Source organism: Meleagris gallopavo, chromosome 2, assembly GCF_905368555.1.
Source record: "Meleagris gallopavo chromosome 2, MGAL_WU_HG_1.1, whole genome shotgun sequence".
Lineage (NCBI taxonomy): Eukaryota > Metazoa > Chordata > Aves > Galliformes > Phasianidae > Meleagris > Meleagris gallopavo.
In genome coordinates, this window is record NC_139405.1 from 5,520,575 (window position 1) to 5,536,577 (window position 16,003).

At 38.0% G+C, this 16,003-nt stretch overlaps 1 protein-coding gene across 9 annotated transcripts in view; it reads right to left on the minus strand.

Annotated features, from left to right (window-relative positions):
- Positions 1-16,003, minus strand: part of KIF16B (kinesin family member 16B) — a 135,284-nt gene that overhangs the window by 37,885 nt on the left and 81,396 nt on the right. For 4 of the 9 annotated variants that reach the window (XR_014881825.1, XM_085218741.1, XM_085218742.1 and 1 more), the window contains 2 exons: positions 9,241-9,363; positions 1,484-1,573 (listed from right to left, as the gene is read on the minus strand). Coding sequence is in view for 7 of the 9 variants with exons in the window: in XM_085218741.1 (XP_085074867.1) it covers positions 1,484-1,573; positions 9,241-9,363 (213 nt within the window). In the remaining 2 variants the exon portion in view is untranslated. Of the gene's footprint in view, positions 1-1,483; positions 1,574-2,037; positions 2,217-9,240; positions 9,411-10,933; positions 15,514-16,003 lie in introns of those variants that run through there. The other 5 variants (XM_085218739.1, XM_085218740.1, XR_014881826.1 and 2 more) reach the window with 4 other exon arrangements.

A 16,003-nucleotide genomic window follows, 5' to 3' on the forward strand; every position in this document is an offset into this window, starting at 1 on the left:
TGAATTTGTCAGCCCGTGAGTCACCTACGCTCACTTCAAAAAGTTGACAATAACACGCTGCAGCACAAGGGACAATTTAATGGAGGCTTTAAGAACATCAGATTCCTTCTGAATTTGATTACTACAAACTACAAAGAAGTTGATCTCCTGAAATAATTGTAAATGTCATATTCAATTGTTCCTCAAAGTACTGTCAGGACTGATAACAGGCTGTGAGCAAGTCTGCTCAAACACGTTTTCCTATAAGGGGGAGATTAGTCTGCAGAGGGATTCAGGTAACCCTTTTCTATTTCAAACAGGTGACAGTCTAGCCATTTCTTCAGGAGTTAGATGCAATTAGGATATTAGTGTCTACATATCGTATCTCTGCAGCAATTTATTTGAATCAAAAATATCACAGTGATGTTCACTCAAAATAATATTTTTAAAAGCATTTGTGAAAAGAGAATGTTTCAATTTTCTACTCAAAATTCATTCTGATCTTTTAGAACTTCCTGACAATCAGAAAAGATTACTGTAATTTTCTTCTTCTTAGGCTTACTCTTCTTCAGCTAGTGTGTAGTTTCAGTTTCTGGGTTTCATATTCCTTTGGAATGATCTTAAGTTGCAGGATCTCCACAAGATACAGACTCTTGCTATTCTACTCTTTAAAACCTCAAGATCTTCCCATGCTCAATACATGTTTAGCTTAAAGAATACATAAGAAAAAATAAACAAGAAACCCTTTGCATGCTATTGCATCACGCTCTCTCAGACATTAATGCCTTTTAGTATATAGCCCGTGAAAATACATGGTCTGTGCTTCCTTACTTGAGACAACTCTCAAATTAGGATAACTTCAATTGCTTGAATGATTTATTTCTGCTAATATCCACCAGAACAAGGAGAAAGGAAGCAAAACATTAATAATTAAAAGCTAGATGTGGAAACCAAGAACTGTAATTCTACAAACATTCACTCCTATGAACTAAAGTGTTGTCAGGCACAGCTCCTCATATCCTGAATGCCCAAAGTCTCAGAGGTGGTCAGAAAGATCAATTTTCCATTTTGCAGAAACCTGGAAACCACTCTCACAAAAGAGTATCTGTGGAACAACGCACTCCTTTTAAACGAGGAGTTGTCAGGATGACGTGGTATGACTGCAAGTATTTTGCAATGAACAAAGCAGCAACCTCCAGGGAATGACTCCAGCTGGCGGCAAAGGGAATTAATGGCTAGAGGCAGCACATTTAGTCGTGGTTTCACTGTAGTAACAGCATGCAACAATCCATCCTGGCTCTAGCAGCCTTGGAGCTTCAAACTGCCAAAGGGCTTGCCATTTTTACTAAGCAGCAGACTGGTTTTGTGTAAGCTTCTCTTCCCCCCTCATCCCAAAAAAGGCAAAAGAAACTCAAAAAAAAAAAAAAAAAAAAAAAAACCAAACCCACAAGGTTATTTTCAAGGTTCCACTCTTTCCTGTAAAATAGATTTTACCAAAACTTACCTCTGGGTACTTCAATTTTAAAGTTCTGTGCATTTCCCGAAAACGACTGTATCGCCTGAATACTGTCCATGTCTCATCCAAGACTGTTATCTGTATCAGATGACATAAAAAGAAAAAACAGAAGTAAAAGCACATAGCACACCACACTAAGAACTATGCAGTACAGTGAGTTATCAGATTAATATGGATAACAGTAATTTCCTTGAATTCTATAATTTATGGTTTACTTAACTTTTCTGTTATCACACAAGCAAGTTTTTTGGGTTTTTTGTTTGTTTTTAAATAAGGATCACTGATTGCAAATGAAAAAACTGAACACAGGTATTCCATATTCCAGAGTAGACTGCCAAGTCTGTAAACACCCTAAAATATCCCAATCACTTGTCAGTGCAGCTATGCAGCTCACAGCATTACAATTAGTGGGTGTTCCACTAATGAAAAGCACCCAGCACAAGGTAGTGTAACCTCTCTGGATGTTGATGTAAGTGCATCTCTACTCATATAAAATTATGCATACACGCATATAGAAATACACATAAAAATATTAAACATACTTTTCCTGTAAACAGTTTGTTATCGAATAGAATGTGGTTCCAATTCATACAGTAAAAAACAACATATATTGCCTTTCAGTGGAAGATATTCCTTTAAAGTACTCTAGGCCTGTGTCATCAGTATGTTGATGAGCATCCCATTTATACAGGAAGTTTCATTAAAATCAACAGAAGTGCTCCTGTGAAAAAAAAACAAATAGCAAAGGGAGCCAAGAGGAGGGCAATTCAGCTATCTAACTTTGCCATCAGTTAAACTGCAAACCCCCACTGGAACTGAGAAACTGGCATAAAAATTTCAGTGAATGAAAAATTTTTCACCACCTAAAATTAGGTGAAATGAAAGAAATTTCTAAGTGGGTCATAAAAGTGATATGAAGAGCCTTTGATTTCACAGCAAAGCCCTTCTATTGCTCTGATGATCTAACACTATCAAGTGATGCTGCAGCGCGAGGAGGGCATTTTGCTACGCCAACTAGCACAGCTGAAAAAAACCAACTAGCAATATCTAAACAGGAAAGCTTGCTGCTTTTTTAATTCAATAGGCCTAATGTATGATATAACTTCTGTCCAGCAACGAATTTGTACACAAAAAAATCAACAATACGCATTTTGCAAAATGCATTTTACAAAGATATGGGCTTTAATCCAAAAGTGACTCTTACAATGTACAAGCAATTCCCACACTACAAAGCATACGATAGTCACAGGACAATGGAAAATGGAAATGGAGAAGGATAACCAAGTAAGAGAAAAAGAAACTGGGACAATAAAGCCAGAAAGAGCCAGCATCATGGTTTGACAAGAGCCAGCAGTGTGCTCCTGCAGTCTGGAAGGCCAACTATACCGTGAGCTGCATCAACAGAGGGGTAATGGGTAGCAGAAAGGCAAGAGACGAGATTGTTCCCATCTACTCTGCCCTTGTGAGGCCCCATCTGCATCAATGTGTCCAGGCCTGGGGCCCCCAGCACAAGAAGGATGCAGAGCTGTTGGAGTGAAACCAGAGGAGAACCATGAAAATGCTCAGAGGGCTGGAGCACCTCTCCTGTGAAGAAAGGTTGAGGGAAGTGGGCTCGTTCAGCCTGCAGAAGAGAAGGCTCTGGGAAGATCTCACTGCAGCCATCCAGTACTTGAAGGGAGATTATAAGCAGGAGGGGGAGCGACTTTTTACATGGTCTGATAGTGATAAGACAAGAGGGAATGAATGCCTTTGATCTAAGAGAGGAGATTTAGGTTAGACATTGAGAGATGTTTCACTCAGAGGGCAGTGAGGCCCTGGCACTGCTGCCCAGAGAGCTGTGGGTGCCCCACCCCTGGAGGTGCCCAAGGCCAAGCAGCATTTCTAAGAGTTGCCAACTCAGCCTTTTACCAAAGAGATCTCTGACCCATGCTTCCCCATCCCATCTGCCTTTACAGGGGTGAACTAAAAACACTGAAACTGGAAGAAGTGCTTTGGAGACCAAAAAAATGTGCCGCATGATCTCAGGAATTAGGTTTTCTTTCATTGATTGATTTTTTAGTTTAAAGATATAAGTAAACAAAACTGGGCTTTAAAATCTAACAGGGCTTTTCACAACCATTTACCTTTCACAAATTGCAGCTGGACTAGATGATCTGTGGAGGTGCCTTCCAATTGAACTATTCTGTTCTAAAACAAACATTTTTCTAGCATATCTCCTCAATGCAAAATCATTATTTCTGATACAATTCATCTTTTCTGTCACCAACATGCTTGACTGCTGCTAGGATGACTGCATTTCCTTACAAATAAATTCACACAGTTGCCCTCCTTCAATGTAATGTTAACAATCACTCAAGCCCTACAAAGGAGGTGACTGGATACAACCTGCGTGGGCAGGTTTAACTACAATAAACGAGGGATTCAGGAATATGCATGCTGCACCAATCTTAATTAACCCATTATCCATTTTGTTCTCAATAATCAACTTAAAGTAAAGCACTCTGTGACTTAAACATTGTTTCTAGTTCGTTTTTGCTTTAATTCTGTATTGTAATATTGCCAATTGAACTGTGGACTTTTACTGTGATATTTATGCAAAAACGACCTCTTTTTTTCCCCAGAGCTTTCACACTGGCAACGCTTTTTGGGGAGCAATCTAGCCTGAAGCATCCAGGACTCTCCCAGCTACACAGCCTGGGGAAGAGCAGGTATGTCAGCTTGCCAACGATGCTGTTGTCCATCTGGCAGCAGTCTAAGTGACAGGGCAGTGCTGAATATACCCAACTGCCTGCAGCCAATTTTATTAAACTTCTTAAAAGGATCTAATGAATACAACTGTTTTAACCACTTCAGGAATACTTGACAGAACCACATTGGAAGGCAAAGCCACGGATCTCTGCTGCTGAGTTCCTGAAGCTTGCTCTCTACTGTGTTCTCTGGTGGCTTGATTTGACTTGTTCCCTGTCATCCCCTTCATTTACTTCCCTAATTCATCTATGAGACTAGTGAGTAAATGCACTCCAATATCTTCTTGTTGTTAATGAGCCTTTTTTCCTCTGTTGAGATGAAATGCCATCAGTCACTCTCTCTTTCCGTACTGCTGATATTATTGGAAAATAACTTTCAAAGCTAAGCAACACCCTAACCACTCCCCAAAGCTCCACAACAATGTTGTTATGAAGGCAGATGGGTCCAAACTCCACTGGTATAAGCAGAAGAATAACAGTACATTTGACATAGCAATGATGTTTCTAGAACACGGCCTTGTACTCCTACAGCTGATACAGCCAGTTTGGTCTGGGATTCTTTCTTCCATCCTTCAGTAAAGATCGTATGACAGATTATAAAGAATGCAAGTATGGGACTAGGATAAAAGAAAATCTATTGAACTGTACCAAGTAAAGCAAATTCAAATAGCCCTTCACTTTCTTCTTGTAATTTACTACTAGTAATAAATATATATAAATACACATATATGGTTGAGTAAATCTATAAGACATTTTCAAAACACTCTTATCTGGGCACTTACGTGACCTTAGCCTTGACTTATAGTTGTGTTACTTTTTTCACTCAAGTGAAAGTGCAGTATTTCCTACATAAAACCCAGACATTTGGAAGGAGATAGTGCAGTCCTGTTTCCTGAACTTTCACTCTGCACAATGGCAGACAATCACTTAACCGACATTTTCAACCAATTTCACTCTAAGGCACTCAAAAGGTTTGTTCTCCCATCCACTCCCATACAAATAAGTAAACCCACAAAAATAGGTGTATATTACACCTACTTCTGAATCCATCAGAAAAAAAAGAATTACATGTCTGAGCTGAAACAGACAATGTGAAAATTGACTTTGTTGAAATTACTTCTCCCACTGTCAATGAATACAGCCTATGAAAATCTAGAACCTGATAGACGCTAAGGGACTTATCCTGGCGTTTTTATGGATTTTTTTTTAATTTATCTTTAAGGGTGTTAGTACTGTTGAGGACTGTTTTTTTAATTGTGTCCCCCATGGGGCATGCAATGTTTCATGTATTAATGAGCACTGCTTTTGCTTCATTCCAATTCTGCATTAACTCACAGAGCATAGGAGAAAACGCTGATGAAACCCATCAATGTTTTTAGCAAACCCACCACAGCACTTGGTGAATGCAACCTCATGACTAGACCTAAAAAAAAAAAAAAAAAATCCAAAAAAACCCCCAACCCACTGCTTTCGGATGCATCTGCCTTGATCTTCTATAGAGAACTCATCAAAGATGACTGGAAGGCTTTGAAATGCAAGAAAAAGCAAGTTTTGATAAAATATCTAAGAGGATGAATAAAATGAAAGAAGCCATAAAAACTGGGGAAAGCTGAACAAAATGAGAAGGCATGTATTTTACATTTATATATGTATATATACTTTTACATAAGTACACACACCCCTTTTGCTCTTGTCAAAGTATCCCTAGCCTAATTTCTGGTTTAGTTTCCCACCTCCTGCTCTTGGGAGACCCACTTGTGTCTTTGATCTGGAGGTTCCCCCTTCCCTGCAACCTCTCTGCTCCTCCTGCTTCCCACAGATGCTGTCTAGTAATTTCAGGTACTTTCTGTAACAAACGCCAACAACGCAAAAACCTCACAATGCAAAAAATCTTCCCACATGCTGTTTCTACTGTGGCTTTGTCTGAATATTCTGTGTATTACAGCAACACAAAAGGAAGCAGAGAACACACGGTTATCTTCAGGTATTCTAATTCAGCTCCAAGGTAACTGCGTTTAGACCTGATTAAGTTACTACTGCTTCATCGTGTCTTTAAAGACTGCATATAAAACTGTCACCCAAAAGGAAATTTATTTGGAAAGTTACCTATTAGTATCAAATATTTAATAGCAGACCCACAGAAACAACTCCATGGTTTTTCTTGCAGCAAAAGAAGAAGGTACTAACTCTAATAAAGTATGTTTTGGTTTCTATTTTGCATTCTCCCCAGAAGGATCTTGTGGGCCTTGCTTGACATCAGAAAGCGTGACCTGTATTGAGTGACAGAAGGTGAGCAGGTCAGAACACCTTTCCGGAGATCATGTACATCTAGATGGACGAGATGCTGAACTTGCACTAGAAGAAAATATTGTTGGATGGTATAGAAGGATTGAAAGACTTATGAACTAACACAATGCTGCCAAGAAGTGTGGAACTTGTTCTCTTCCTCTGGGCATATAAACAAAGTAGTTTTTACTATTTCATTTTACAAGAAGAAATTTATACAGAATATTTGTCAGATTAGTTCCTCCACATAGCAATGCACAAGGATTTCATTGCAAACACAATCATTAGAATCATCTGCTGATGAAAAAACTTCTGAGATACTTAGGATTCAAAGGTTTTGAGTCTCTTTTACAGTTCAACTCAATCACCTTGACTGTGACAGATTTTTAAGTGCTGTTGCACACAAATAGGTCAGCCACCCATTTTCGCAACAAGAAGAACAACCTCAGTGAAGAAACCCATTTGGGCAGCAGCAAAGGACATGAGACAAGCACAAGAGCCCCCTTCCAAGATTGATGTACCTTCTAATGCACCATCACCTGGAAATTAACTAAAGAAAAGTGGAGCTATAATAAAGAATTATTTCTACAACTGACATGGTATCCTCACCCATCAGGAAAGGGTAAAACATGTTCACATTCTCTCCTTCTTGCTTGTAGAAAGACAATTCTACTTTCCTAGCTCTTAGGGAAAAAAAATAAATCACTATATTACATATTCTGATATCTTACAGAAATATGAGTAGGAACAGCTGAAGGATACTAAAGATCGAAGCAGAGATAGGAGCTCTGCAGGGAAAAGATTTTAAACAGAAAAGTTTGTGGAAACTCTGTTGACTGTAGCTTGGAGCAATATCCTGACCATAGCAAAAGCAGTCCAGTGTGGCACAGAGATCTGTAGGCAAAGGGAAAAAAAATGTGTACACTGATGATTGATTTGTGTAAGGGAGCGACTAAGATATCTCACAGAGTGTCAAACTAAGCTTCATAGGAGTTATAATAAAAATATTTATTGCACTAAGGAAGTTGGTAGCAATGGAATACAATTATTAAAGTGATCACCCATTCCTTACTCTGTACCATCATTTACTTGCTTTGAACTTCATCAAAGATATTTAAGCAGCAGTTTCTCTAAGAGGCAGCCTAGAGTTAGCACAGGAGAGAGAAAAATGATGCTACTGACAAGTACAACAGAAGAGAACAGCCACACCATATACAAAGCTCTTGGCCAGAGGACTGCATCAGGTCATTCCATGACACTAGAGAGGCCAGCCTGTGAGCCTTGCTTCTTGCAGAAACAAAATACACAACAGAACTGCTGAAGCCTAATTTCATGTGTTCTTGTATTCTTTGTTTGGATATTATCCTGTTCTTTCCTCGTTAAAAATCCCACCCCTTTCCTTCGTATTTCTCCCCCCAAAAATAACATCTCCTTCTGCATCAAGTGTAAGCCTTCCTCCACATACTCTTTTACTACCTCTTCATGCCAGGTCCCCCACCTATGCTTCCGTGGGCTTTAGGGGTGAAGAAAGAGTACTTGGAGAAGAAATCTACTGATTGTTACTTTTTACTTTATCTACCTTTACTACCATTATCCAGTTTAATAAATCCCATCTGCAGAAAACAGCTGGCAAATAGAGCAGTCTTTGGGGAAGGTTCATGTGCACTTACTCCTTTCTCAGCATCTCTGACAGGTACTGGGCTTTCACCGACCCCAGCAAATTCAACATCCTAACAGCAGAAAGGAGCATTCCATTCACAAACAGTGCAATATGTTTCAAGATGACATTTTAATTAGCAATAAAAGAGCTAAGACTGACCATCTCAATGAAAGACTCTGCAAAAGAGACCGTGAACATAGCTCAAAAACAGACCTACACACTGTGAAGGCAGGTCACTCCTCCAGCTATCACCACCTGATGAAGCATCTGGCAGTACATTCAGTGTAGGTGACTGCCAACTGAGTCTCTGATGCCATGTACATCAGTTATGCTACATGTCCACATGCACTGAAAGCACATTTCCAATTAGATTTCACATCTTGCTTTGAAATAACTGGCTTAGTACCAGAGGAAACATAATGAATATGCATTTTTTCCAGCACTTCTGCAGAGTACTGACTGGGAGAGACACTAGAATGGAGGGGAAATAGTTTGGAAAAGAGAGACCTTGTAAACGCAAGCTGAGAAGAAACAGAACAAAGAGCCAGAAATGAAACAAGCTTTTGTTGCAGAATACTTAACTTAGGCTCCCATTAGATAAATATTTCAAATCCAAACATTTCTGTACTTTACACTTGCATCTTAGTAAGATCTGGATTTGTCTTTCCCAAGGGTCTGACAACCAATCATTTGGAAAATACTTGTCTTTATAGTGTCCTGTACTGCACATGCTTCCCCAAACCCCCTGTGTTCAGTAGTACAGAGGGCACTTACACAGAAGGACAAGAACTGCACTCACTGGAACAAAGGCTACATAGCACTGGATTTAGCGAGGTGATTTCTGTAATTTGGAGCTTCTCAGGTGTGCTTACTATTGCTGTGTCCACTGTTACTAACTATGATGTGGTTACAGTGAACACCTACGCTTAGACAGAGATAACTAGGAACTAGATGTTTTTAAAGAAAAGGCATTTTCCTATTATTATCATTATTACTATGATGCTATTTCTATGCTTTAAAACATCAAGGAGAAGCAAGTGAAAAGCACTTACCTTTATTTCAAACTCATAGTGTTCATCCTTTCCCTGCCCACACAGGACATAGCGTGGAATACTAATTTTAATTGGGTCCTTTAGGTCATCTGGATTTGCTCCCAAAGAACGACAGACCATCCGCTTTCATGTGCATACCAAATAGGGAGAACAAAGGAAAACCAAAATCACTAAGTAAGGAAAAAGAAAAAAAAAACCTTCACTAAAATTGAGAAAGTATTCTCAGCCAGAAGAGCTGAGAAAGAAAGAGTGGAAGTGGCAGAAATTAACTTGAAAGTGAAGAAATTACTTGAAAACAAAATGGATATGCATTTATAAGCAAGTCCTAGCATTTCACTATGGATAAAAAACACGAGGTGAATTTGGTGCAGAATACAGTTTTTTCTGTGAAAGGAAATTTTCAGCTTAGATATCAAAAATAAGGGAAAAGAGAAGACTTATTAACCCTGCTTGAAAAAAAAAACATATATATGATGAGTTCGTTTTTCATACGTATTTATATAACAAATCTGTTTACAATATCATGCAAAGCTGCAGGAGGTCCAGGTGATTCAGAAAGCTCTTAAAGCTTGGATTTAAATCCCAGTCATTTCACAGTTAAACAAGGTATAGCTAACATAGGAATCCACTGTCAAAAGAGTTTCCTATTATTTTCTTAAAATTTTAACCCATAACAGACATCTCAACAGTGATAAGCATATAAAGGAGTGGACAAAGCTATAAAGTGTTATTTATAGCGAGAGCACACTGTGCTAACAGTCAGATGGAATTTATAATTGTAAAGTGATGTCAATAATAAAACAGCTCTGCAGCTGAAAAGATGGATGTTTTGTAGAGATCCTATCCAAAAGGTAGCATAAGCATTTGTAGTGAATGAAAACAGAAACTGCTTTTTTAGGAAGTCATCCATCGACTCAACTGAGAGCTTTTGCTTTTGCAGTTCTTTGCAGTTGTTGAAGAAGCAACAGCAGCACAACAAATATAAGTCAAAAATAACAGAAAAAAAAATTGAGAAATTATCACTTCAAATTTATGGCCACCCCGCATCCTTGTATTTAGAGATGCTATCCATCACTTCATCCGTAGCTGTTTCTCAACATTTACTCTCAGTGCTTCAATAGCCTTTATGAAGCATGCTGTATGGTCAAAATCCTCCAGTCTTGACCAACACTACCCAGAAATCTGAATGTGGTTTACATTCCTGCTCAGTGAACTGGGTCCCTCTGTAACAACTCTGGTTGCATACTACATATGATGACACTACCAAAAGTGGCAGCTGCAGAAAAGTTTGAAATAGTCACAAATGCCCCTCTGAAGGCTGTTACATATAGCTTTTTCATATCCATATCTGGTTATTGAGAAGACAGGATATCTCATTAATTCATTAGTAGTCACTTATAAATGCCAATATCATTTTCCTTAATGCCAGCATTAATAGTAGAGGAAAAGGAAACACAGGAAGAAAGACTATGTTTGAATAGATTAAAAAAAAAAATTATCTTTGTTTACCAAACCAAAATTCTCCCCTCTGTATCTTCTTCCACTTTCCCCCCAGTTATCAGCTTTTCACCTATATATCAGCTTTCTGGAGTACAGAAATGTAAGCAGTTCTATCCTTGGGGAAAAGAGGAGCTCACTGCCCTGGTGACAGTACGATCCATTTTAAAACAACAAGAAAACCATAAAGTCACTCTTAAAGCCACCTCTGTCAAGACGTAATTTATTGGCAGTCGTTTTTGGGAAATTATTACAAACAGCTAATAGCCAGAAGAATAATCTCAAACACAATGTACTGTGAAGAACTTGCCCTAATACATTAAATAACTCTTTGATAGTGACGAACATCCATCATTATGCTTAATTTACAGTGGAATAAAAGATTCCATAGTGAAATCTTTTTTTTTTTTTTTTTTTTTCATAAATGTGAATTATATTCAGCAAGTTAGATTTGAAAACAAAGAAGAAAACCACGTTATCTGGAACACAACATGTGCAAACATCTTTAAACTGCAGAATGTAATCTAAAAAGAAATTAGTTTCAGTAATTGCTGTCATTTACAGCCTCAACTTAAGACAGTCCTCACAGAAAGCACCACTTCACATTAACTTTCAGCAAGACTAAAGAAATAACTTAATGATGTGAATAAGGGAGTTGCTCTCCAACTAGGCTGATATAATGTCACACTTCAATACAACCATTCTATGCTCCATGCTCTGTGAAATATTTGTATATATTTTTTTGGTTAAAAACAAAAACTATACTTTAAAATAAACCAACACGCTTTGCTCTTGTCTTTGGAATTGCTTAGGGCAGAATAAAGTTGTGTTATGATAGGAGAATCACAATTTACTACCCAAGTTACCCTTCATCATTCCAGTCACAGCTTCCTCACCCAAAGTAAGTTACATCTTTTTAAATCTCAAGTGAATCACATTACTGTGTCTTAACAAAAGGTAAGAACCAATGGGAAACATTTGTATATTAGTAGAGACTGAAGTCTAACTGTCTGGTAGAAGATTGCACCTCTCCTGGCAATATGCTTACAGAATTTAGAATTTCAGATTAGATACCACCATTTTTCCTGCCAAGGACCATCTTCCACAAACAAGGCAGATGGCACATTCATACTCTGTTCCCATTCCCGCAGGGGAAGAAACAAAAGATGGCTTATTTTTAATTTTTGAAGATTGGACAGGAGTACAGGTAAAGAGAAACTTTTCAATAAGCTCAAGGCCAGACTTGACTATTGGAAAATGGAAATGCTTTGCCTATTTTCAATAGCTCTGTTATTTTTTGGAACTGGTATTGAAGAGCCTGAAAGCAATTTAGTCCCACAGCATCATCAACCCCATTAGTTAACAAGCAGAAAATGAGGAAATTCAGGCCAGGCATCTGACACATTACACGAGACAATTCTAGGGTTAAATTTGCTTCATCCTTCAGGCAGTATCCCTAGCTGCTAACTATCCATTTAACAGTATGAAAAACACGTACACAAATCATAAACCTTAAAGCTTCTGTCTTAACACAGTTGTAGTAGCATTACCAAAGGTCAAATTGCTGAAGCATAACATCTTTTCACACCCTGTAATCTCCTTCATTTTCACATCACATTTTCCATAAGAACTTGTATCACTGGGAATACAAAGACTTGTGTGGGAGTTCAAGCTGACTGTTTGGACAAAATAGATAGGAATGACTCAAAAAAGCCTTATGCTGTTTCCCTGCAAGAAGAAAGTGGGGTGGTAGGGTAGGGGGAATGAAATTGAAAAAGACAGTTGGATGCTCTCTGCATTTCTGTTGTTCTGTTTCACTGCTTCCACGTAGCCCATGCTCTCTTGGGCCTTAGCAAAGGAGGAAGACCAAGGAAAAAAAGAGATAGATTATATCCATCAATCCCTGGTACCTCAGCAGCACGTTTGACTTAAAAATAAGTCAAATACAACTCCTTTTGCACTTGTGAGAAACTTTCATTCAAGAGTGTGTTAATCCTTCATGCAAAACTCTAAGGCAACCCAGATTTGCCAATGTCATTCTCTCTAAAATTGTAGCAATAAAAACCATCAACATGCTTAGTATTAACAGTATTCAGTGAACTGTACATGCTGAACTGTAGGCTTAAACACACTTTGCAGTTCAGACAAAAAATATTGCAAATATTTGGAAGCACTGACATCAATGCCACAAAATAGACGAGAAGCATGAAAAACAAAGATACTCAGACAGATTAAGGACCATCAAGGAGATGTGGAGAAAATACATTAAGATGGATAGGAGACAGAGAAAACCAAAAACAACACTCAAAAAGGAAATCAGAAGACACAGCTGCAATTATAGTTTTGATCCATCTACTACTTAAAATAGAACCATTTAATTTCCTCCTCTTCCAAGGAAATTTATGTACAGCACAAAAGTAAGCTATCAAGTAATAGTGATTTTTGGTAAGATGTGTTTACCCATCCTAAGGTATTCTCTTAAATGCCCAAAGGACTCTTTTTTCTCTTTTCTTTTAAAATAAAATCAATAGACAAAAGAGTATTTTATCAATATTCATTAGCCTTCCTATTTTGAATGTATCTAAATGTATTTCGATTTCAACACCTAGTCAGATGCATAATTAGCCAAATGGCTTCTTCACTTGAACTGAATGTTAATTTCCAGATTTCCGATGGGATATGCAAACTGCTTTGAGGAATTGATGGGATGACTGTCATTTGAGTATTTATTTCTCTTCCACAGTATTTTGAAAAACCAATTCCTGAATCAGATCCAACCTTGCTCCTTCTAGAAAACACAAGCTCAATTTTTGTGAAATTCTCTTTGTCTGGCAAAACTACACATCGGATATCATTCAAACTGTACAACTGAAGGCTGTCAAATTGTGATCGCTTGCATGAAGCATCCAAAAAGCTAGGTGCAGGATAAAAGGCACTGTTTTCCCTTAAGAGACCGATATGAGTAGTAGTAAGAACCAGAGATCTATACACAGTCTGGTTAGCACAGTCTGTCTTCACGGTGGTATACAGCAGTACTTGAATGTCAGCTAATGAAGGTTTAATATCTCCCATATTTTCGTGGAGTAAGTAAACCAGATCAGCTAATACAGTTCTGAATTTACATGACAAACGTACTCCTTGTGAAAAGACTACGTCATTTACTTCTGACGTCCAGTCGAGCGAAATCCGCATCAAATCATCTTTCAAGAGCTGGTAATTTAAATAAGCAGCATCCTCCGTTGCAGAAATCAAAATGCTCATTATGTCATGGCAAATTCTTTGAGTGTAGTGTCTGTTATAGGTAAATATTGTGAGTACATCATCTTCAGCAGAACACAGGAGACTCATACTCTGTCCAGCAAAGCCAACATGAATCTCCTGTATTGTGATGATTGGAACCTCATGAAATACTGCCAAGGAACTCTGACCAATCTCTTGTTTGGCTGATGAAACAATAACATATAAAACAGAGCTGAACAGAAGCAAGCAAGCAGGTTCTGGATCGCATTTTTTGCAATTGCCAACAGCAAGCCAATATATGCCTTTCAACTCCTCCATACTAATGCAAATTTGAGGTAGGGCACAGGTTAAAAAGTCCAGTGTTTTTTCAAGAGAACAGACCTGAAGCTTCATAAAGACATCAGGAAAATGCAGAAAAGTCTGTCTTAACACAAGACTATTTTCCAACTCTTCATTCTTGCAACTGCACACAAATCCTTCAGCTGGCTTTCTCACACAGGCATCTGACATTCCTGTGTTTCCACACACTGTGACATCTTCTTTCACAGGGGTGTCAGGCAAAACAACATTTTCAGCATGAGTTTTGGTGTCATCAGTACAGTGGGATACGTCTTGATTCATACAGGACCTGAAGAATACATCTACTTCCAAGTTCCTTATAAGTGGCAAATGCTTTATTAATGACACCACCTGTGCAGATCTCTCACTTTTGTCACACAAACTTCCCAACTTCTTAATTTGTTTAGGAACCACTGTACTGTTGAGCAATTGACTACTAGTATCTTTGTAAAAGCAGGAAAGCTTACTGAAAAGATATCCCAGACCATAGGCATGTTCTGGTCTGACATCAAAATGAGAAGCTATTGATGTACAGGAGGTTAAATCAGAAGCTTTTTCAATTGGAAGCTGAGAACTACGTGACTGGTCTTCCATTGTCTGCTGCATGGTCTTAAGTGATCTGCTTTCTTTAACAGCTATTTCAGAATGTATGTTAGACTGAGGAAAGGCAAGGCACGATATGCTGTTAAAACCAGCCTGCTCATTAGCACACATTAAGGATCCTAAAGGAGACAGCTGTTCCAAGCGGGAACAATCACATTCAGTTCTTGAGCTGTCACAATCCTGAGAAGTAATTATTTTATCGTCAAAATGATTGAAATTTTCAAATTTGCAGAGTGAGTAAGCCACATTATTTAAGTCATGACTTTGTAAAGAAGTAGATAAAACATTCTGATAAGGAACATTCTTACTCTTTGAAGTACTAATATTTTCAGAGCGAGTTAAACTACTTTCAGTGTCATAAAGACTAGCAAAGCTCTCCTGTTCTGCATTTCTCCTTCCATTCTCAAATGCCTTTTCTGATGTAAAGGGGGAGGAGATTCTTCCAGGCCTGGAAAATAAATCCCACATCTCTGTATGTTCCTTCAGTCTTTTATGATCTGTTACTCCTGTGTTTTCTCCACACAACTCAGAAGCACATTTGTCATCTTTAGAAATAAATGGAAAGTCACAATGTGGCTGCCACTGTTGACTTTTCTGTTAAAAATGTCAAAAGAAGAAAACAGAAATGTCTTTAAAAAAACCTTCTGATTTTAACATTTCTTAAATTCAGGTTTGATCTTGATTGGGTTTGTACAATCAACTAAAATTTGTACAATCACTGTATAACCTGCCCAAATTAGAGGAGGAAAACCCAACAAAACCGATTGAGGTCTGATTCAGGAATGATTCATCCAAAGCAACCATTACTTTTACTTTGTACAGTATCCATTTCACTTGGTTTGTATTTGCTTTATTTAAAAAATAAAAATAAAAATACAGGAAAGTCAAAAGGGCAATGAAGAAATTTGTAAGACCTTCATTATTTTTCCACACATGTACAAAAATACAGTGCAATACTAACCAAGATCGTGCAAAGGCAAGCACAAGATAATGTCAAAAAGTCCAAGACAGTTTAAAATAAACTATGGGAAAGTCCAAATGAAAGACACTGAAGTCCCCCTTCCTCCATAAAGGTTTAAATACA